This window comes from Anomaloglossus baeobatrachus, chromosome 1, assembly GCF_048569485.1.
Source record: "Anomaloglossus baeobatrachus isolate aAnoBae1 chromosome 1, aAnoBae1.hap1, whole genome shotgun sequence".
NCBI classification, from domain to species: domain Eukaryota; kingdom Metazoa; phylum Chordata; class Amphibia; order Anura; family Aromobatidae; genus Anomaloglossus; species Anomaloglossus baeobatrachus.
In genome coordinates this window covers 580,744,818-580,769,830 of record NC_134353.1, presented here as the reverse complement: position 1 = coordinate 580,769,830, position 25,013 = coordinate 580,744,818, and the positions used below count along the sequence as shown (strand labels likewise).

Sequence of the window (25,013 nt, the reverse complement as noted above, 5' to 3'; positions counted from 1 at the left end):
TATCTAGATGTTTGGTGAGCCCCTTGCACCCCCAGGGGATCCACAGAAGTTGATAACATTGAACCGTGAAATTTTTTTTTTTTTTAGAACAAAATTTTTGCATCAACCAGGTAGCTTTTTTTTTTATACAACGGTATCAGGAAAAACTGCACCATAAAATGTATTGTGCAATTTTTCCTGAGTACGCAGATACCTCATATGTGGTGGAAATAAATTGTTTGGGCGCATGGTGGGGCTCAGAAGAGAACGAACGCCATTTGACTTTTCAAACGCACAGACGCGGTGCACTGATCGACCGCTGCAGGACGCACATTCGGATGAGATACAAAAAGCGTCGGTGATACGGAAAAAAAGAAAAAGTCACGCCAAAAATTGAGCAGGGATGCCGATCCGTTATGTGCATCCCTGATCAGCGCTCGGCGGGACGCACGGACAGATGCGATACTAAAAGCGTCGCGGATACGGGAAAAAGTCACGCCAAAAATTGAGCAGGGATGCAGATTTGTTATGTGCATCCCTGATCAGCGCTTGGCGAGACGCACGGATGGATGCGATACTAAAAGCGTCGGGGATATGGAAAAAAGTCACACCAAAAATTGAGCAAGGATGCCGATCCGTTATGTGCATCCCTGATCAGCGCTCGGCGGGACGCACAGATGGATGCGATACAAAAAGCGTCGGGGATACGGAAAAAAGTCACGCCAAAAATTGAGCAGGGATGCAGATCCGTTATCTGCATCCCTGATCAGCGCTTGGCGAGACGCAAGGATGGATGCGATACAAAAAGCGTCGCGGATACGGAAAAAAGTCACGCCAAAAATTGAGCAGGGATGCAGATCCGTTATCTGCATCCCTGATCAGCGCTCGGCGGGACGCACGGACAGATGCGATTCAAAAAGCGTCGGGGATACAGAAAAAAGTCACGCCAAAAATTGAGCAGGGATGCAGATCCGTTATCTGCATCCCTGATCAGCGATTGGCGGGACGCACGGACAGATGCGATACAAAAAGCGTCGGGGATACGGAAAAAAGTGACGCCAAAAATTGAGCAGGGATGCAGATCCGTTATCTGCATCCGTGATCAGTGCTCGGCGGGACGCACGGACAGATGAGGTGTAAAAATGGACAGGATACAGGGAAAAAAAAAAAGTTATACTCACAGTACCCAGAGGAGTAGCAGGAGGAAAAGAAGGCAAGCGAGATAGACAGCTGTACAGGAGCCGCAGGCAGGACGTTGGACAGATCAGCAGAAGACCCAGGAAAGACCCAGAGATGGAGGCAGATGTGATCGGGCCAGTGAAGAAATCGGACGACCCGGTGAAGGCAGGTAAGAGGACGTCAAGGGGAGAGGGGAGGGGGAGAGCAGAGGGGGGTGCGGGAGAGCAGAGGGGGATACCGGAGAAGCAAAGAAGGAAGGAAAGAAGCAGAATAGAGATGACAGAGGAGGCAGGCAGATCGCAGGGGGAGCAGATCGGGATGTTGGGGGGCAGATCGGGGCGTGGGGGGGGGAGACCGCAGGGGGCACAGGCAGGGGCCATAACGGGACCGCGCAGGGGGCCATAACGGGTGCGCGCACGGGCTGCAAGAAGAGTGGAATACTCACGTGGAGCAGGCGCAGAAGCGGTGACATCAGCGGCGGCAGTGGTGGCGTGGTACCACAAGTACCAGCCACTCAATGCTGCAGACATGTTGGGGGAGGCTCCCCAGACCAGCACAGGCCTGGGGAGGGCGGCCACCTGCAGATCAGACCGCCCCACTGCACACTGATTGGAGCGATTGCGCGTCATAGCACGATCGCTCCAATCAGTGCTGCAGGGGCTGGGGGAGGCATGTTTGAGATCCACCTATGATCTTCTGTAGCTGCTACGGCATCTCATAGCAGGATCTCATAGTATTGCACTAATTCGGGCATTATTTTTGCCGAAATCAGTGCGAATGATGTGGTTGGCGGTTCAGATTTGAACAGCCAATCACATCGATCGTCGATGGGGGTTGGCGATGCCACCCCCCCTGGGGTCAAGCAAAGGTCCCCTGCTGTAGGAAACAGCAGGGGACATCATTTGAAAGCCGTTGCTCTGGCCACGGCAATCAAATGAAGTTTAGGCCGTAAAATTACGTCCCTGGTCGTTAAGTCACGTTAAAATAGGACGTAATTTTACTGCCCGCGGTCGTGAAGGGGTTAATGGTCGGAAGCCCTCCTCCGCCAGTATCTACCACAGGACCTGGAAGACCTATCTTTCCTGGTGTGACCGTCATAATCGGTCGCCCCTTACCTTTTCAATCCCTAATGTTCTTGCCTTTCTGCAAGACGGTCTGGACTCGGGACTAGCTCTCATTACCGTTAAAGGACAAGTTTCTGCCTTGTCAGTATTTTTCCAGAAGCGGCTGGCTTCTCGCCCTCAGGTCCGTACCTTTCTTCAGGGGGTGGCACATTTGGTCCCTCCTTATCGCCACCCCTTAGATCCCTGGGATCTGAATCTGGTTCTCGGAGCTCTTCAGCTTCCTCCCTTCGAGCCTCTGATAGAAATCTCTCTTCAACGACTGTCCTGGAAGGTTGCCTTTTTAGTCGCCATTACCTCTATCAGGCGAGTGTCCAAACTAGCAGCTCTTTCCTGTCGCTCACCTTACCTGATTTTCCATCATGATAAGGTGATCCTTCGGCCTTCCCCCGCTTTACTCCCGAAGGTCGTATCTTCTTTCCACTTAAACGAGGACATTGTGTTGCCGTCATTCTGCCCGTCCACTCTTTTGAAAAAGCCCTTCACACTCTAGATCTCGTCAGGGCTCTGCGGATCTACATCTCCAGAACAGCGCCGTTGCGCAAGTCCGATGCCCTCTTTGTCCTCTCACAAGGACACAAAAAGGGCAACCAGGCTTCTAAATCCACGATTTCTCGATGGATCAGGACTGCCATCTGTGAGGCTTACAAAGCACGAGGTGTTGTTCCTCCTCAATCTGTGCAGGTCCACTCTACGCGAGCAGTGGGTGCTTCCTGGGCTATCCGCCATCAGGCTTCGGCGGCCCAACTTTGCAAGGCCGCTACCTGGTCCAGTGTGCACACATTTACAAAATTCTACAGAGTGCATACGCATGCCTCCGCGGATGCTGCTCTTGGAAGACAAGTCCTTCAGGCGGCAGTGGCCCATTTATAAGTGGACACTGCTCGTTTTTTTTACAGTGTTTTGATATATGTTCGCTGCAGTTGCAGTCGTTAGTCAGCTCTTAGTCTGATGTTATACACTGTTAATAGTTCAGTTCCCACCCAGGGACTGCTTTGGGACGTCCCACTGTCTGTGTCCCCCAAGGAAAAATCGAGAAAGGAAATGGCATTTTTGTGTACTCACCGTAAAATGTCTTCCTTGGAGCCTTTCATTAGGGGACACAGCTCCCACCCTTGTGGTTTTGGTTGTCCTTCTCCTACTGCTTTTACACCAAACTGACCTAGCTTCCTGCCCAGCTAGGATATATGCTGTGGGGGGAGGAGCTAACACTTTTGCAAATCTAGTGTCACACCTCCTTGGAGACATCGTAATACCCACTGTCTGTGTCCCCCAATGAAAGGCTCCAAGGAAGACATTTTACGGTGAGTACACAAAAATGTCATTTTCAAGTCCAAAAGAACACAAGACTTTTGTTGTTGCTTGAACTGAGAGTGCAGTGCCACCTGTCGACAGAAGCAGAGACAGAAAGGCCAGGCAGTGACATAGGAAACGTGGGGAGAAAAAAAAAAATCATACTCACCTTACAGATCCCCTGCTTCCTCAGTTCTGTTCGGGTCCAATTCTTTTTTCTGTATCTCCTGCTTCAGTGATAAATTCTTATCACGGACATGTGACCGCTGCAGGCAATCACTGGTCATATCGGTGACACTGGTGGTGTTGATGAGTCAGAGTGTTGATTACATGTTGCTTTTTTTTTTTTTAATACAGTGGGTACGGAAAGTATTCAGACCCCTTTAAATTTTTCACTCTTTGGCCATGTGCCCACGGGAGAAAATACCAGCAGATATTGCTGTGGATTTTCCAGATAAAGGTTTGCGCAAGTACAGACACTCCCCATGTTATCCTATGGGACTTGGGGAGTGCTGTTTCAATGCTGCAGATTTTGTACCTGCGGATTTCCTGCCTTTCTACTAAGGAGAAACAGGGGGGGGGAAATCCGCAGGAATAACGTTCGAACGTTCATGCAACAATTCCGCATGAAATCCACATAAATGGATAGCTGCGGGTTCCGATGAGCTGCTGTGTGAACCTGCGGAAATACCTGCAGAAAATTCCTCAGGTATTTTCTCCCGTGGGCACAGGGCCTAAGTTTCATTGCACCCATTTGGTAAATTCAAAAAAAGTTATTTTTTTTCTCATTAATGTACACTCTGCACCCCATCTTCACAGAAAAAAAAACAGAAATGTGAAAATTATTGCAAATATATTAAAGAAGAAAAACTGAAATATCACATGGTCATAAGTATTCAGACCCTTTGCTCAGTATTGAGTAGAAGTACCATTTTGAGCTAGTAAAGCCATGAGTCTTCTTGGGATCCTGGATTTGGGGATCCTCTGCCATTCTTCCTTGCAGATCCTCTCCAGTTCCATCAGGTTGGATGGTGAACATTGGTGGACAGCCATTGTCAGGTCTCTCCAGAGATACTCAATTGGGTTTAGCTCAGGGCTCTAGCTGGGCCAGTCAAGAATGGTCACAGAGCTGTTCTGAAGCCACTCCTTTGTTATTTTAGCTGTGTGCTTACGGTTATTGTCTTGTTGGAAGGTGAACGTTCGCCCAAGTCTGAGGTCCAGAGCACTCTGGATAAGGTTTTTTCAGGATCTCTCTCTACTTGGCTGCATTCATCTTTCCTACAGTTGCAACCAGTTGTCCTGTCCTTGTAGCTGAAAAACACCCCATAGCATGATGCTGCCACCACCATGTTTCACTGTTGGGATTGTATACAGGTGCTGAGCAGTGCCTGGTTTTCTCCACACATAAAGCTTAGAATTATTACCAAAATGTTCTATCTTCGTCTCATCAGGCCAGAAAATCTTATTTCTCATAGTCTGGGAGTCCTTCATGTGTTTTTTTCCAAACTCTATGTGGAAATTCATATGTCTTGCACTGAGGAGAGGCTTCTGTCGAGCCACTCTGCCATAAAGGCCCGACTGGAGGGGGGCTGCAGTGATAGTTGACTTTGTGGAACTTTGGAGCTCAGCCATAGTTATTTTGTGGTTCTTCTTTACCTCTCTCACCAAGGCTCTTCTCCCATGATTGCTCAGTTTGGCTGGACAGCCAGGTCTAGGAAGAGTTCTGGTGGTCCCATACTTATTCCATTTAAGGATTATGGAGGCCACTCTGCCCTTAGGAACCTTGAGTACTGCAGAAATTCTTTTGTAACCTTGGCCAGGTCTGTGCCTTGCCACAATTCTGTCTCTGAGCTCCTTGGGCAGGTCCTTTGACCTCATGATTCTCAATTGGTCTGACATGCACTGTGAGCTGTGAGGTCTTATATAGACAGGTGTGTGCCTTTCCAAATCAAGTCCTACCGGTTTAATTAAACACAGCTGGACTCCAATAAAGAAGTAGAATAATCTCAAGGAGGATCACAAGGAAATGGATAGCATGTGACTTAAATATGAGTGTCTAAACAAAGTGTCTGAATAATAATAATAATCTTTTTTTAAAACAATTTTGTAAGGCTGTACATCACCTTTAGGGTACGCACTCATGATTAGTGTTAGGATACGGTTCCACTTACGCATAGCTTCCGACCCTCTGCTGCGAGCGTCAGCCGAGGGTCATGGAACTTGCGATCGTATCACAGCTGTGGAGAAGAGGGAGGGAGCACTTTCTCCCCATCTCCTCCACTTCCTGTCTCTGCATGCATCGGACTGCAGTCGGATGACATGCGAGTGCAGAGTGATGTTTCACACGCTCCCATAAACTTCTTTGGGGGTGCGTGAGCTGAGAATCGCTCTCAAATGCAGTGTGCTCTGATTCATTCCTTATTGGCCTGATAAATCAATCGCAGATGAACACTGCCAAATGGTTTTGTGCTGGAGCGAGGGCAGTCCAATGTTTTATCAGATTGCACTTTTCCATGCAAAACGCAAATGGAACCGTACCCTTAGCAGCCTTTTTGATGCAGCATCTTTTCGCTGTGTCAAAAACGCATTGTTGTATAGTACAATCACAGTGTATGAGATTTATAGAAATCTCATTCCTACTGTGCTTCTTTTTAACAATGCGTAAACTGTCCTGCGGAGCAGCTTTCCGAGGCGCAGCATGGTATTTGGTAATCAAATGGACTATTAATGAGCAAATTATAGAATCTTTCATTCACATTCAAAGAAAAAAAACTACCATTTCTTTGTCATGTAGGGAAGGCCATCATTCCCATTAGGAGCAGATATGTTAATGCTTTTTGTAAGAAAAAAACAAAGATAAAAAGTGGAAAAAATGTCAGCGCTGCTGTGCCAATAAAGAGTTATTTCCAAATAAGAGCAATGCAGGGTGGTTTATTCTACGCGTTTTGGAGATAACCCATCTCCTTCATCAGGAGTTCCACCAAAAATGGTAAAACAGAGATAATGGTGCAGTTATATAGAAAAAAAAACAATCACATGATGAGGTCAAAGTTCAAAAGGAAACATGTGCTTGTCCATATGGCATTGCTTCAAAATACTAAACCATTTTTTTTTATTAAAACACAAACAAAAACCATTGAATTAGAATTCAATAATCAAGTATTCAGAGAATAAAAATATCTCATCATGTGATTGGTTTTTTTTTCTATATAACAGCACAATTATCTCTGTTTTACCATTTTTGGTGGATTTCCTAATGAAGTAGAGGGGTTATCTCCAAAACGCATAGAATAAGCCTCCCTTCATTGCCCTTTTTTGGGATTAACTCTTTATTGGCACAGCAGTGTTTTTCCACTTTTTATCCTTGTTTTTTTCTTGCTTTCGCCTTGCTTTTTTGGCACATGGAGTCTGCAGAAGCTGATACATGCTTTAATACTGGCTGTGTGTCACACAACCATCCCAGGTGAGTGGTTTTCATTAACCCTTAGGCTATGTGCACACGTAGCATTTTTTCTAGCATTTCCGCAGCGTTTTCATCTGCAGCGTCACATTGTCAAAATGTATGCGTTCTGCTTTCCAAGCAATGTCTATGAGAATCATGCAAAATCCTTGCGCGCGATGGTTTTTTGAACGCAGCGTTTTGAGAGTCAAAAATTTGACAAAACCGGTGCATTTTAAAAAGTAACATGTCACTTCTTTCGTGCGCTTTGGATGCAGCTCCCACTCTGTCTATGGGAGAGCCAGCATCAACAGCGCATGAATTCGGCATCTATTCTGCAGACACACTGCATCCATTACGCAGTGTTTCTGCAGCAATTAGAAGCGCACATGCACTGCCCAAATCGCTGCAGAAATTGCAGCATGGACACTACGCAACGTGAGCACACAGCCTTAGGGCATGTGAACACGTTGCGTTCTGTACCTTGCAGAAATAAACGCATCCTCTGGCAGAATTTGACAATATTAAGTTTGTTTTTGAGTAAGTTTTCATTGCGTTTTAGGTGCGTTTTCATTGCTTTTCACATGCGTTTTACTTGCTTTTTGGTAGTTGCGTTTCCAATATATTGTCATGATAGAATAAAACTTCCAGAAATGAAAAAAAAACAAAAACATCTACTGATGTCATTTCCTGCTACCAAACATTGATTACATTCTGTTGAATAGGTATAATCACTTAGAAAATGTCTTTGCAAAATGGAACTCTACGTTAGTTGAGGATGTGATGTAATCGGGGAGCCCTTGAGCTCACTACCAGCCAAAAACGGATGCGCTTTTGTTGACAAATATACATGCAGATCGCATTAAAAATGCAAGTAAAACGCAATGATTTGAATTTAGGATGCGTTTTGATAATTCTCATTGACTTCAATGTTAGCAAAACGCTGCAAAAACGCTCAAAAGAATTGACATGTTGCTTCTTCAAACGCAGAGATTTTGACAAAATTTTGTCATAAAAAACGAAGCTTTTTTTAACGCATAGTGCGCATAAAATATGCCCATTTGCCATAGGCTTTGCTTGGAAAACAAAACGCATGCATTTTAGCATTAAAACGCCGCAGTTCAAAACGCTGCGGAAACGCATGAAAACACGCAACGTGCGCACACACCCTTAGTGTTGTTATCCTGGTAAGAGCCTATATGCGCTTTTTATATCCACAGGTTTTTTTGCTAATGCTTTTTGTAAACAGACTTTACATTATATTACATTTGAAGTGTTGATCTCTGTCAACATGTAATTGCTTTTTCTTGTATAAAATAATGTACAAAGCGCTTTTCTTGTGTCTTGCAGAGAACAGGCAGCTGTTTCAGGATATCCCTTCTGTTACCAGCAGAGGTCATGTGGACAGCACTTCTGACTTTGTTGTGGATTCTGCTTACTACAGCAACTACTATCAACCTCCACTTTATCCCTATTACAAAAATCTGTACAATTATTCACCCTACCAAGTGACTGTGGCTGCTGATCCCACAACTGCTGGGGATTTGGGTGCCATAGGTGGAGCGCCAATAAAGAACTCCTTTAGGAGTATCCCAGCTGCCTATGTCCAGGCTCAATCAGGAAATCACTGGCAGGTAAAGGAATGCAAATACAACATTGTGTTAAAAAGCCTCCGTCACCAAAATGGCCCTTTTGTACAAATGTTTCCCCTCATTTTAGAATTACATAATGTCTATAATTTTAATATGTCTCAGATCTTTGGCCTAATTTTTAGAACTTTCCTGAGCTACAAAATAGTTATCAAACAGCAATTCTCGTAAGAGAGGAGTAAGCCACTTATAGATAGTGTGAAAAAGCAATTTTTAAAGGGCTAAAATATAACTTTTAATCTATTCACAGTAAAAACTCAGATTAAAACACATGAGTAACCCAAAACTCTCTGGATTGTTGACAGGGCAGCCAACAAGCACAAATCCAGGGAGCCTATGATATATAACAAAATTAACAAAAAAACACAACATACATAACACAAAAAGTGAGGGACAGTGGTCCCATGTATGAGTACCTAAACAATTATCAAAAATAACTCAATATAACAAAACATATAGTGCACAGTGATCCTCAAAGAGGAAAGCACTCAGTTCAAGATTCTAGAATGAGTTAGAAACGATCTCATCCATTCCTTGCAGCTTGGGGTATACATGGTTTCCTCTGCACGGGTCCACGCAGCATCCAGCTGGCCCTACAATGACCCTAGGGAATCTTATTAACACCTGATGCCCCAATTTCTCTTGCCCTTACAAGGGCATACCATAACTAACCCTCTCTTAGTGCCCCTAAAATGTTCCTTGGCCTCGTCCCGACGCATTTCATCACATTAGAATCATCAGGGGACTCCGGTAAACATTAGAGGTCAGAGGTCCTATACCCTAACTCCCATAGGTATACTAAGGAGAGTGAGCTACAAAATAGGAAAATCTATTTGGTGGGTTAGTATAGGATCTCAAAATCCTAGAGTTTTAAGGCTTTAAGGATGCTTTACACACAGCGACATCGCTAGCGATGTCGCTGCCGATCGCACTCGCCCTAGATACCATGCTCTGAACATAGACTTTGCTTGAAAATCAAAATGCATGCATTTTGGCATTAAAACGCTACAGTTGCAAACGCTGCGGAAACGCATGAAAAAACGCAAAGTGCGCACACAGCCTTACTGGTATGTACATTGCCCACACAACTGGAATTACCCATTGCCGCTCCAGCACCGTCTCTCCATCGCTGTCTTTGGCTTTGCTGACAATGGTGACATCATCTTGTGACAACTGCAGCCAATCACTTGGCTCTACTGAAAGATATGGCACAAGACTGCTGAACCCCAGTGATTGGCTGCAGCATTCACTTGATTTCAACATTGCGTCACCACTGTAGCCAGTTCAACAAGACCGAAGGTAGCAATGGAGAGCTGTCATTTGCGTGGCAATAAATAATTTTAGCTTGATTTATTATTTTTATGTGCAAGAAGCCAATGGTATAAACTATTTTAACACTACACCCTATTTTAAGTGAGTATAGCCAAAGTATAAAAAAGTCTAGATACCAGGGAAAAGGCAGGAGAGGTAGAATTATTATTTAATTTTCCCTTTTGTTTCTGCAGTGTAATCATTTTTTAGCATAAATAAAAGTATCATTTCAAAACATTGAAAATGGCTTTATACTCTTATCACACTGGAGTCGTAGCTTTTTTTTTTAATGATCCATTTGTTTTTTAATTGTGTTCAAAAAGCATCAGAAAGCCTGAACTTAGGCTATGTGCGCACTTTGCGTTTTTCCATGCGTTTCTGCAGCGTTTTGAACAGCATTTTAATGCCAAAATGCATGCGTTTTGATTTCCAAGCAAAGTCTATGGGAAATAGGGCTTTCTTGTGCGCACAATGCTGTTAAAAACGCAGCGTTTCTGTTGCAGAAAATTTGGCAAAAACTCCGCGTTTAAAGAAGCAGCATGTCAATTATTTTTGCCATTTTGGCAGCGTTTTGCTAACAGAGTCAATGAGAACTTTCAAAACGCATCCTAAATCAAAATACCAGCGTTTAACATGCTTTTTTGATGCAGAAAACATGCTTTTTTGACTTTATAATAAGAACATAAGTCTCTTTACACACACACACAGTCCTACAATTAAATTAATGAAAATCCATAATGTAACGTTATTTTATGCATAAATATTATAAAACAGTTATAATTTTGATAAATCTTTATCATTTTTTCCCGTTTCTTTCATAGTTTTTTGAATGTTTAAACTTTATTTAGCAGTGTATTTGTGGTCAAAACGCAACTGACTTTAAGCAATGAAAAAGCATGTAAAGCGTTTTTGTGGTCAAAACCAAATTTGTCAAAGACAATTTCTGCCAGAGGATGCATTTAGAACTGCAACTAACTCAACGCGAAGTGCACACATAGCCTTAATTTTTTCATATTTGTGTTTAAATCACAATTAAAGGGAACCTGTCATCAGAAATTTACCTGTAAACCTAAAAGTTTCCCCCTCTGCAGCTCCTGGGCTGCATTCTAGCAAGCTTCCTATAGTTTTTGTGGCCCCTTTTATACCAAAATAAATACTTTATAAACTTGTACCTTTTCGTATGCAAATTTTGAAAATTATCCATGGGGGCGGGCTGCCTGATGTCCGTTGTTGTCCTCCTGCCGATTTACGCCGCCCCCGAACGCTGAATTTCAAACCTCAGGACGCCTCCCCTGGGCGCCCGTGGTCCCGCGCATGCACTGTGCGACTGTAGCGGTGCCGTGCACGTGTGACCGCTGGTAACTCTTTGCGCGGGCACGAGGTTGTGGGCGCCGCTGTGAGTGTCATCAGCAAGTGCCGCCCATAACCTCGTGACCGAACTTTCCCCTTTGCCTCCTGCGTTCTGCGCAAGCGTCTCCTCGTAACCTGTGGTGGCCTGATCCGCTCCTCCCATCTATTTCCTGCTGCAGGGCAAGATGGGAAAGGTGACGTCGGATCATTTGGCCAGCGCTTGCGCAGAACGCAGGAGGCAAAGGGGAGAGCGCGGCCACGGTATTATGGGCGGGCACTTGTGATGCATTCACAGCGCCGCCCATAATATCGTGCCTGCGACCACGTCACCAGCAGTCCTCGCGTGCACGGGACCTGGGGCGCAGTGGGCGCCGTCCTGATGTATGAAATGAAGCAATGGGGGACGGCGTAAACCAGGAGGGACAGTAACGGACGCAACAGAGACCGCCCCCATGGACGATTTACAAGAATTGCAGACAAAAAGGTACAACTTTATAAAGTATTTAATTTGGTTTAAAAGGGGGCACAAAAAGTACAGGAACCTTGCTAGAATGCAGCCCACGAGCTGCAGAGGGGGAATCTTTTAGGTTTAAAGCTCAATTTCTGATGACAGGTTCCCTTTAAGAGTCTCGTATCTTTATATTTTCTAAAATGGTACTTTTCTATTTAAATGGAATTTGTCACCAGGTTTTTGCTCCCCCATCTGAGAGCAGCCTAATGTAAAGACAGAGACCCTGTTTCCAGTGATGTGTCACTTACTGGGTTGTTTGCTGTCATGTTGATAAAGTCAATGTTTTCTCTGTTGCAGATCTAGCAGTTATAAAGAGCTAATGAATATACTGGACTACCTGGCAGCATGCTATATAATGATAATCTACTGCTGCTTAATCAGTGATTTTATCAAACCTACACTAAGCAACCCAGTAAGTGACACATCACTGGAATCAGGATATCTGCCCCTACATTATGCTGCTCTCTGATTAGGTGGCAAAAACCTGGTGACAAATTCCCTTTAAGGCTCTATTCACATTGGCTATAGGAACACACTAAAAGCTTGCATTTTTTATAGCTTGGATCTATAATAATATAATCTAGGATAAATAGATTGAGCAAATACCCTGCAGTAAGTGAATAGTAATAGCACATGTAAATAAGATAGGGTAATTAAGTGACATTATTTTGATCAAAAAAGGGTAAAAGCCATCCCACTGTGAGAAGGTGTGCCCAGTCAGGATGGTCCTATTTCTAGTGATATTAATTAGGGTGGTCCTATTTGTAGTGATTTTAATCATGATGGTCCTATTTCTAGTGATTTAAGTGCTAGCAGGCCTCAGTAGTTGGAGGCAAAGCAGAACCCAGGCCTGACCGCTTTGCACCCATCTGCAGAAGGCTATATAAACACAACACACAGCCCAAAAATGGAAGCCACCCCCAATACATGCACAGTTCAAGAAACCAAAGCAAATCACAAAAAATGGTGCAGCAATACTTGTACACACTGTACCTTTATAGACAAAACTGAGGATAAAAACAATGAGCAAATATCCTGCTCTAAATAAGAAAATGAATGGTATTATGAATTCGTGACGCCACCCACGGGTCGTGGTGATAATGGGCACCACCGCTGCTGATGACGGGGATCCCAGGAGTGATGGTAGGGAGCAGCTAAGATGTTGTCCCCTCCGTGGGTAGGGGTTGGTGATCCCGGGGCCCGGTGGTGTAACGGGGAGGCTGGATGGCTGGGGTACAGGGTTGCAGGGGCAGCGCGGCGCGATGCCGGATGGCACTGTGGTACTCACTCAGACACAGATGTACAGAGTCTCTGGTAAACCAAACGGCTGGATGGACGGGTCGCGCAGCCGGCTGCAGTGTTGGTGTTCTCCCCGGACAGGGTGATGGTGGCTGTCTTTCCCTGAACCTTGTTAGAATGTTCTGACTCCTGTGGTTGCCCACCGGTAGTCCGCTCCCCGGTGTATAGGTGCCGAAGGAGCCCATTTTGCCCGCAGGCGCTGGCCCTTGGATCTCTAGCCTATGGCGGTGGCTGTGTATCCTCATGGTGTGGACTGTTGCCTTCTGTCGGGTCTTGGTTGTTAGGAAACCCCTGGGGTTCCGGTCACTCTCGGATTTGACCGTTGTCGGCGGCTCCAAGCCTAGTCAGGGTCCGATGGCCCTGCCTTTGTGCTTAGCTTCACTCTGTTCCCCGGTTCGGTACCGGCGGGCCACCGCCCGACCCCGGTCCTACGGTTCCACAGAGATCCACTAACTCCTGCAGACGGCCACCACCGTCTGCCAACCTTGCTGTTTGTGTCTGGGTCCCCACCCAGGCACCGACAGTTTCCGTCCTCTCACTTTCACCTCCAAACTTAATCTCTGTCACTTTTCCTGCCTCCAGGCCTGTGAACTCCTCAGTGGGTGGGGCCAACCGCCTGGCCCACCCCCTGGTGTGGACATCAGGCCCTGGAGGGAGGCAACAAAAGTTTTTGACTGACTGGTGTGAACTATCAAGGGGAGGGTGTGTGTGTGTGTGTGTGTGTGTGTTATGTCTGGGACTACCTGGCTAGTCCAGGGCGTCACATAAGCACAGAAAACATTGGAGGAGCTTAAAATCTGAACACATACTGTGACATGTCAAGAGATTTATTACTTATTGTTTCTCAGCAATGGATTGTATACAATTTCCAGGCATGCCACTTGCGTCTTGAGTATATTTCTTTTGCCTTCTTTTCTTTCCTAGAAAAAAAAGAGATGAAGTTAGTGCTCTTTAACGTCAGAAAGACAAATCTGTTATGTATGCTCACTAAAATGAGATTGATAATCCTGAAATGATTTATTGCACGCGCCTGTCCAAAACACACTTCATTGCAGAGGATTTATAAGACAAACCATTTGTGATAATGTTTATTCCAAATCCATGGTCAGAAATATAACACTATATTGCTCCCTGTCTGCAGGGTTTGATCAAATGGTTTTTAGCCGAGCGTGCCACCAATGTTAAATTTGCATGACATTTGTCATTATAATATTGACCTTTTCTATGTTTTTTTTCTATAAATGTTAATGCATGATATAAGCAATTTCTATTGGAGTTTAGAAGTGTTCTCCATGAAATATATTGTGCTTGCAATTTGGAGGTCAAGGAGAAAGCAAAAATAAGAAGGGTAACATGCCCAGAATGAATAAATAGAAGTAGGAAAGCTGTCCCTGCCCTACATGTTGTCCCAACAAGAGGGATCCAGAAATGTAGGAATTCATTATTAACTGGGTGTGACAATTCTCCATGTCGATGGGGTGTGACCGCACACATTCTGATATATGATGATCAGAGCAGATCAAAGTATTGTAATACGCCTGTGCAGGACCTCAATGCCTGCGCGTGTGTATGACGTAGACGCGTCATGTACCGTGGCTTCAGAATAAGGGCTCATGCGCACGTAACTGCAGAATATTCTGCAGTGATTTGACAGCACATGTGCGCTTCAAATCGCTTCAGAAACACTGCATAGTGGATGCAGTTTTTTTGTTAAAAAAAGCCGATTTCATGCGCTCTGGCTGCTGCCCCCACCATAGACAGAGCAGGAGCTGCATCCATAGCGCACGGAATAATTGACATGCTCATTTTATGAACGCACGGATTTAGGTCAAACTTTTAGCACCCAAATCGCTGCGTTCATAAAAGCATTGTGCGCACGTATCATGCACATTCTTCATAGATTGTGTAGGGGACGCAGGACGCATGCATTTACGCTGCAGTGCTATACGCAGTGTGCATGCAATTACACAAAGTGCGCATGAGCCCTAAGGAAGACCAAGATGGCCAGAAGGGGAGGCACCAGTCCCAGAGAACGGCACTACCCATCCGACCGTTGTGCACCGGAACGACCTTCTAGGTGAGTATTATAAAGTATTTTTTATGTTCTCACAGCGGCCTAGGCTCTTATATACAGCATACGTCCCCTGAGGAAGAGGGTGAAACGCGCGTTGGAACAGGCAGGTGTTGCGGTATCTATCCTACTGGTCAGAATATGGTTGGTTTTTGATGTCAATACTTATAGGGATTATATCATCCGTGAGGGTGATTAACTGTTAAAACCCCGGTAATTGTTTGAGTGTACCTTTCCCCTTAAAATCAAATACCACCACCAACTGTTTGCTGACATATGTTTGGAAATATTTCATATACTCTTTATGCATGATGTCAATACTTATAGGGATTATACCATCTTTGAGGGTGATTAACTGTTAAAACCCCGGTAGTTGTTTGAGTATACTTTTCCCTTTCCCTTTAAATTAGGGATGAAATACCATTATTAACTGTTTGTTGACATATGTTTGGAAATATTTCATATATTCTTTATGCATGATACCAGCCCACCTTCCATTGAGGATTTACTGCTGTGAATGTTGTTTTTGTCTTTGTTTATGTCTTGATTTTATAAATTTGAAATAAAAATAAAATATTTTGAATTATATTGGAGTTATACCATTTTGTTTCTCTGGCTTAAATTGATGCAATGGTTATCCAACTTATGTTGTTTGTTTGATCTAATCTTATATACAGCATGTTAGAATGCTGTACATAAGAGCCCAGTGGTGGTGGCCGCAGCTTATAGCGCAAAAAACTGGTGACAGGTTCCCTTTAAAGGAGCAAAATAGGAAACAAAATTTTACTGTTAAAATGAGGGTCTTTTTTATAATCATAATTCCTCTTATTTGGTGAAGCGGCTCAGGAAGAGCTCCCAGGAGGCAGGGTTGGCGATGCTGCAGGCACAGAGGAGGGGGATGTTGCGGCTCAGGAGGGTCAGTGTGTGGAGGGACGGCGAAACTGCTGCGGGCTCGTGGGGTGTCGTGGCAGTGAGGACCATTGATCTGTCGGCGTGCTTCTTTGAATCTCCCACAGTTGACAAGATTGACTTCAAGAAAATGGCTGTGGAGGCAGCACATGCGCAGATCAACATGATGGACTTCAAGAAAATGGCTGCGGAGTTCTATCTACAAATGTGATGCCTCCGTAGCCATTTTCTTGAAGTTGATCTCGTCAACTGCAGGAGATTCAAAGCAGTCCAATGGCAGATCAATGGTGCTCGCTGCTGCAACACCCCACGAGCCCGCAGTATTGCTGACCCTGTGCCTCCACTGCCGTCCTGTTAAGCCATATGCGGGTTGTTAGACGCACCCCCATTTTTCCCCCAGGTTCACATACCAGAAAATACGGCATTTGCTAAAAAAAAGACATGTCAGGAGTGGGCACAGATTTTCTTTACCTGTCCACATTGGCTTCTTCATTCAGTTTAAATCAGTGTCATCTTACTACAGGGACTCACTTCAAAATGCACTGAAAAAAACAAGATGTGTCAACAGCAACCAGCCTGTCTGTTTTAGCCCCCAGTCATATGGCTATACATTTTTTATTAGCTGTCGCTGCTCGGCTGCTGGTAGTACAACATTCTGGACATTAAAGCAATCTGTCAGCAGGTTGTTGCTATGTAATCTGCCAGCAGCATGATATAGGGGCAATGACGGATTCCAGTGAGGTATCACTTTGTATACTGGGTGCGGGTGCAGCAGTTATGATAGTCACAGTTTCTTTTCTGCAGAGCTCAGTTATATAATTCTGTTTCACATCACAGCTTTCTGTGTACAATGTATAGTGACAGAGAGCTGCTAATGAGTGCTGGGGACATGGTTGGACCAGTTGCCCTGTAGTGACCATCTCCTGCTGATAAAACACCGATTATAGTGAAACAGCAAAGCACAACCAGTAAGTGACACAACTGTAATCTAGGTGTCTGCTTTTACATTATGGTGCTTTCAAATTAAATAGCAAAAACCTGATGACAGACTCCCTGTAAGTGAATGGGTATTTATATGGTACATTAACAGATTGAAAGCCTCTCTTTGTGAATATCTGTCTGCTTTTCAGTGCAGAATAGTTTCCTTGTAGCCTAAACCAGCATATAGAACAGCATTGTCTTCACAAGTTAGACATGTTATATGATTGGTTGTGCAGCACTTCTACCGACTATTGTAATATCACAGTACGCAATGTCTCACAAATGGCTATAACCTGATATTAATTGGCACGTGACTTGTATCAAATCCTTCACCACAGTGTTCCATTGGAATTAATTCAGCTCTCTGTTGTATGGTGTGCTACATTTAAGAATATGTTTAGTAACCAGAGACATAAGGGTACTTTACACAACAATATTGCTAACAATATATCGTCGGGGTCATGGTGTTCGTGACACACATCTGGCGCCGTTAGCGATATCGTTGTGTGTGATTAAAAGGAGCAACGATCAGAAAAACGTCAAAAATCGTTGATCGTTGACACGTCGCTCCTTTTCATAATATCGTTGGTGGTGCATGCAGCTGGTTGTTTGTCGTTCCTGCGTCATCACACATCACTACATGTGACACCGCAGGAACGACGAACATCTCCTTACCTGCATCCACCGGCAATGAGGAAGGAAGCAGGTGGGCGGGATGTTCCGGCTGCTCATCCCCCCCCCTCCTCTGTTATTGGGCAGCCGCTTAGTGATGCCGCAGTGACGCCGAACGAATCGCCCCCTTAAAGGAGAGATTGTTCGGTGTTTCCAGCGACATCGCTAAGCAGGTATGTGCGTGTGACGCTGCTGTAGTGATATTGTTCGCTACAGCAGCGATCACCCCCATGACGAAACAGCGACGTGGGCGGGTGCTATAGCGCACGACATCGCTAGCTATTGCTAGCGATGTTGCAGAGTGTAAAGCACCCTATAGTATGAAGCGCTTCAGTAGAGACGTGCCACCCAACCACCGCTGCCATGTCACAGAGGAGCCATCGGCCCACTTCAGGTATCAGACGCAATACCTACACCATACCACAAGTATAACCCTTGTATCCAGTGCATAATTATATTTGACATTGTTTGGATATTTCCAGTCTAAACATCACAACCATCATCATCATCAGAGATACATGATCGATGTGGTGATGGAGCAGGGGGCCGAGTCAGTCACTTATTGGTTCTATAGTCTAAATCGGATCGGACATCCTTGTAACTTTCTAACTTTCAGAGCAATGTTTTGCCATTGTGACCGCACACAAAAAAGTAGCGGTAATGCGTATGAAGAGCAAATTTGTTTTGTGAGAAATTAGATAGTAAAATTGATTTAGCAGAAGAGAAATGTAGGAATGAGGGGTGGGAGCAGAGCTGTAAACTTGCGCTGGACACTGAGGGGCTGATTTGTATTGCTTGCAATTTTCTCCAGATCCTAAGAATATATCTCACCCATGTGAGACGGGTATACAGTTTGTTCTGTCTGGATGAATGTTCCTCTTGTCTATGAGTCATAGAATGTGTATTATTACATCTTCCACCCTGCAGATTTATGCTAAAAAGTATCATAGTGTCTCTGGCAACTCAAGTGTGACATGAATAGAAGCCATAATTCTTTCAGCAGGTAATATAAAAGATTTTTTTCTTACTCGATAGTGCTGATAGGGCTATATCTCTCTAGTGTCACGGCAGTTTTAGATTTTGATGGCAACATATTGTTTATGGGTCAGTGACTTTGTCTAAAACAGTAGCTTGGAACAGAATAGCAGAGGTTAATTAAGTATGTCTATCAACATGGACAGATATAGATGTTTCCTCTCACAGCAATGCCAGCATCTGCAATGATTCAGCTAGTGTCTCGCCTGTGCTTGGCTTTTTTCTACCACAGTACGTGCTTCAGTTGTAGAAGAATCTACCCGTTTCTATACAGCTTCCTTACAATGCGATTTCTCCTAAAAGCTAGCAATTTGCAGTGCTTTTGATTTTCAGTTGTTTCCTATTAAGATAAGTATTTCTGGATCTGTTTTTTATTTATCTTTTACATAAATTATCTTTTTAATAATTATTAGTAACATTATTATACTATAATACATAATAATAAATATTTTAGAGTCATAGAATGCATTTTATTGCTCATTTTCCCTCGACTTTGCCTATGTGTTTAAGTTGTTAGAAGAGGAAATGTCACAGACAGACCATTTTGATATTAGGATCTACAAAATGCCCTTATAAACCTAAGGCTATGTGTCCACGGTAGAATGTACCTGCGGATTTTTCTGCATGAAAATCCGCGACTTTCGCGGCAAATCCGCACCCGCGGATTTGCCGCGGATTTTTTTTTTTTCCCCCATTCTATACCCAAAATCCGCACCAAATCTGCAACAAACAATTGACATGCTGCAGATTTTTCCGGATCAAAAAAAAATCCGCAGCATGGACACAGCATTTCCAAAATGGAAGTGCCGCTGCTGCAGATTTTCGGCAAATCCGCGGTAAATCCGCAGCGTGGGCACATAGCCTAAGGCTAGTTTCACACATACGGCTTTTCACCGGTTTACTGGATTCAGCGCATGCCAGTACAGTGTATACAGTACAATGGCACCGCGAGAAGTGTCGGTCACATGCTGTCATGTGACCGGAGCATGTGACCCGGAAGTTGCGGTGCTTCCAATGTACTGTATACACTGTTCTATCAGCAAAGGAAAAATCCAGCATCATGGAGATTTTGTAGAAATAAAACTTGATTTTATTGTAGCAGAATAAAAACATGCAGACTGTGCAGTGGGCACAGAGGCACAGGTGACAAAATGTGGGTTATCCAGAGCGTTTCGACCAGAGAGTCTTATTCATGCCATGAAACGCTCTGGATAACCCACATTTTTTCACCTGTGCCTCTGTGCACAGTCTGCATGTTTTTATTCTGCTACAATAAAATCAAGTTTTATTTCTACAAAATCTCCATGATGCTGTAACTCCCCGTCACACGCACTTACCTTCCAAACGACCTCGCTGTGGGCGGCGAACATCCACTTCCTGAAGGGGGGGGACGTTCGGCGTCACAGCGACGTCACATATCGGCCGGCCAATAGAAGCGGAGGGGCGGAGATGAGCGGGACATAACATTTCTCCCACCTCCTTCAGCATTGCCGGTGGGACGCAGGTAAGCTGCAGTTGATCGTTCCCGGGGTGTCACACGGAGCGACGTGTGCTGCCTCGGGAACAATAAACAACAGGACGTTCAATTTTTAGAAAATGAGCGACGTGTCAACGATGAACGAGAAGGTGAGTATTTCTGCTCGTTCATAGCTGTCACACGCTACGATATCACTAACGATGCCGGATGTGCGTCACTTACGACGTGACCCCGCCAACATCTCGTTAGATATATCGTAGCGTGTAAAGCCCGCTTAAGTAGTTTCTTTTTAAAATTTTTAGATGGATTCTGTTTCTATATCCTGTTAGAATCCCAATATTCTGTCAGCAATACATATGAATGGGGTGTCTTATGTTTCATTAGCACAATATGAAAAAAAAAATCTTTGTGGAATAATGGACTCAATTGCAAATAATTAATGTGGATTCTGTGCTGAATGCCATGGATTAATTATATTACATTTCAATGAATCTAATCTGCATGTAGCCTCGAAGCGGACCTGTAATATTCAGCTGAGGAGTTGTCCTGCAAACTGTCCTCAAAGTTTGCAGAGGATTTGACTCCTGTGTGAACATAGCCTAAGGCTATGTGCGCACGTTGCGTAATTACATGCAGTTACGCTGCGCTTTGTAGCGCAGCGTAACTGCATGCGTCCTGCGTCCCCAGCATAATCTATGAAGATTATGCAGGAGCCGTGCAAACGTGGCGTCTTAGAGCACAGCGTTTTGGCTGCTGCCCGAAGCATGCGTTCTAAGAAGTGACATGTCACTTCTTTCCTGCGCTTTGCCTGCAGTCCCCGCTCTATCTATGGGAGGGGCTGCAGTCAGAGCGCATGGAATCGGCTTTTTTTTTTTTCACTACGGACATTTTCTGCAGCGATTTGAAGCGCACGTGTGCTCTTCAGATCGCTGTAGAAATTTCTGCATTGACTGTACGCAACGTGCGCACATAGCCTAATAGTAAATTTGATCCTCCAGTGGCTTCTGCAGGAGAAACATGGCTGCTACATAACAGAAACATAGCTCTCCTGCCTATTGATAATTAAGGTGTTGTTTGATGAATATACAATATGTAAGCAGAAAAAATACTTGTCCTGCATCAAAAGGATTGATTGTATCTTAAATGCTTCCAAAAGGTGTCACCCTGTGGGCATCTTCTGACTCTGCATTTTAGCTGTACTTTTTGAAAAAATAAATTGGTTTTTTTTTTACACTCGGCCAGGGTTTTTTTTCTACTTGCTTGTTTGGATTCTGAACTGCAGTGTGGTTTGCACTACTATGAGATTTAATTAGAATCAGTTCATCACCCCTTCTATTGCCCACTAAAGAGTGCTGAATTTAGAGGGACCTGCTGACCATCTGATGCATGCTTGGCAACAGATAGCATTTAAAGGGACTCTGTCAGCACAGAGTGACTGTTCATACCAAGTACAGGTGCTCGTGCATCGTGGCGGGGCTAATAATTTAAATACATCTTTGCAGCTGCTGGTTTTCTATTTATCTCCTCCCATCTCTGGCTTTATGAAGCCAGAACTGTAAGGCTATGTGCCCACGGGACTCTGTATCTGCGGATTTTTCTGCATCAAAATCCACAGCTTTCCCCCGGAATCCGCACCTTTTCATAGGTGCGGATTTTGTGCGGATTTGATGTGGATTTGACGCGGATTTTGTTGCGGCTATATTTTTTTTTAATTCAATTGAATAGGCAAAATCCGCACGAAAATCCGCAACAATAATTGACATGCTGCAGATTTTTCCGCACGAAAATCCGCACGATTCCCGCTGCGGAAAAATCCGCAGCGTGAGCACAGCATTTCCCAAATGCCATAGAAATGGCTGGGGAGTAGCTGTGCTGCAGATTTCTGGAAAATCCGCGGCTTTTCCGGGAGAAATCCACGGCAAAATCCGCGCATTTTCCGCAGCGTGGGCATATGGCCTTAGTCAAAGAAGCGGGGAGGGTGGAGACAGTGAAAACCAGCAGGGAAGGCTTCTATCACACTTAAGTAAAAAACACATACGTTTTTCACGGACGTGTTGAAGGTGTGTATGGCCCTCTGTGTGCCATGATTTTGGCACACGTGTATTCTCCGTGTGCTATCCGTGATAGCACACGGAGATCAGAAACTTTTTACTCACCTGCCCCCGGCTTCTGTCCATGGTGCTGATGTCTCCGGCGCTGTGGTCACACTTGCTTCCGGGTCTGCAGTGCAGTGAATATGCAATTAGCATAATGAGCGGGCCCTGAAGCAAGTGACAGCATCAGCAAAGAGAGCATCGCTGGAGGTGAGTATAGAAATTCATTTTATTTCAAAGACACCTGTTTTTTCCGATACGTGTCACACGGATCACACCACTGTGTGGTCCGTGCGGTATCAATGCTAACGGATAAAAAGAGACTTGTCTCCATGCGGGTTAGATAGAATCCAAAAGCAAAACAAGTCCAGCCAATCGCAGGCAAGGATGAACAAAAGAAGCTATTTATTTCTTACTTTAAAAATCCAAACATGGGGTAATGGCATCTACAGAGTACAACAAGATGTATGCACCAACGCGTTTCTATAGAAAGATATCGCTAAGTCTTATTCATGAATTAAACTTAGCAATACCTTTCTGTCGAAACGCTTTGAAGGTGAATTTAATAATTAGCCTCGCCATAATGTACAAGCGCTTGTAGTTGGTTTGAACAGTCATTCTGTGCTGATAAGAGTCCCTTTAACCAATTTCTGTATGGATAGTGTCCATCTTAAAGGCAATCTGACACCAGTTTTTTTCTATTTGATCTGAGAGCACTATAATGTAGGAGCAGAGACCCTGATTACAATGATGTGTCATTTACTAAGCTGTGTTTTGCTGTTTCAATACAATCATTATTTTATCAAGTGGCCTTGAGTGTCTTCGTCCAACCATGCAGCCCGCACTGATTAGCAGCTCTGTCATTATACCATGTACATAGAAAGCTGTGATGGGGGGGGGTTATACACAGCTCAATGTCTGAGCTCTGCTGCAGAGAAAACTGTGACTCTGTCATAACTGCTGCACCCAGTAAACTAAGTTATACATCACTGGAGTCAGGGTCTCTGTTTCTACCTCATGCTGCAATCAGAGTACACAACAACAATCTGCTGACAGATTCCCTTTAAGACCTCATCTTTGCTATTTGGTTTATTACCAGTTTTTATTTACAACTATCAACTAAGTTTTTTCTCTTTTTATAGATGAAAAGCAATGATAACCGTCTTCAAGGGCACAGCACAAGTTCCCAATACCGGATGCACTCTTACTACCCATCATACATGGGGCAGAGCGTGGCCACACCTGCTTGTGTCCAACCTATCTTTACTTTTGAGGAAAACTTATCCTACCCTGAAGTGAAAGCAAGTGGTAAGTCTAGTTGTGTCACAGGAAATTGCTTCTGAGCATGTGCAGTATTTGTAGTCTCCCTAGTGTTACTATAATAATTTCCAGCTCCTTTGAACAGTTAATTTCTGCGGTAAGTCTTATTATTTTACATTAGGTAATAAACATGCATTGTAAAACCTCTCTAAAGTACTACCTGTTTGAGAAAATCACTCCCTTACAGGCTGCTCCGTAATAGCCCACAGACGCCTGTAAGTGACACCGCTCTCTTGACTTAGCTTACTTTAGCAATTAAGCGGCCAGACGTGGGGCCACATGTCATCCTATTGGCTTTCCCACAATGCTTTTGTTGGTCTGGTTTCAAAGGAGTTGTCCACTGCTTTTACACTGATGGGCAATCCTTAGGATAGGTCATCAATGTCTTATCGTCTGGAGTGTGACACCCTGCACCCACAACGATCAGTGCTGGTGGCGGCAGCAGGTGGCCGGAAATGCTCAGTTCCGGAGCTGCGTCATCTTCTGATAGCTTCCGCGGACGGTTACTGCACATCCGCTTCCCATTTAAATCAATAGAAGGCGGATGTGCAGTACTCAGCATCAGCCACTATCAGAAAACGGGCAACTTGTGAACTAAGCACTTCAGGCACTGAGAACAACTAATTGGCGGGGATGCCATGTGTTGGACCCTGGCCAATCAGACATTGATGACCTATCCTAAAGATAGGCCTTCAATATAGAAGTAGTAGACAACCTCTTTAATGTCAACTAAAGTATTGCAGTAACAATGTGGTAGAAAAAAAGAAATGGCCGCACATCCAAAATTCATAAGTTGATCTAATGCCGCTAGGCAAAAAATTAAATACCTGAACATGAGGTTCTTGGTTTAACATTCTGATTAGACTGTATGAAGCCCACTGCCACGTCACGGTGAACCTCTGAGTGGGTCCCTAACTCTGACGCCTTAATGGTGCGGAACCGTGTGCCAACCATCGCCACAGTGAGTTTAAGTCAGGGGTCTCAAACAAGCGCCTTCTGACCGCATGCGGCCCCTCAGGCTGATTCTTGCTGCCCGTACCCGATCGTGGCTGGTGCAGATGCCACAGCCATCAGCTCTTTATTTCAGATGAACATTTTGCCAGCGCTGCGCAGAGTTAAGCTCACTCTACACAATCGGAGGCAAGTAGCTGACGCGTATGACATCAGCTGCTTGCCTCTAATTGGCCGGCAGCTGCCATTGGAATAGTTGTGCAGAGAGAACTTGAAGCTGTGCAGCGCCAGCAAAACGTTCATATGGTGTGTGTGTGTGGCGCAATAGGGGACAAGGATTGCTACAAGAAGACCAGTAAAGGGAACAATACTA

At 44.5% G+C, this 25,013-nt stretch overlaps 1 protein-coding gene across 3 annotated transcripts in view; it reads left to right on the top strand.

The window, feature by feature from the left end:
- Positions 1–25,013, top strand: part of DMRT1 (doublesex and mab-3 related transcription factor 1) — a 387,090-nt gene that overhangs the window by 237,481 nt on the left and 124,596 nt on the right. For all 3 annotated transcript variants that reach the window (XM_075339945.1, XM_075339928.1, XM_075339937.1), the window contains exons 4-5: positions 8,362–8,645; positions 23,512–23,677. In XM_075339945.1, coding sequence (XP_075196060.1) covers positions 8,362–8,645; positions 23,512–23,677 — 450 coding nt within the window. The remainder of the gene's footprint in view (positions 1–8,361; positions 8,646–23,511; positions 23,678–25,013) is intronic.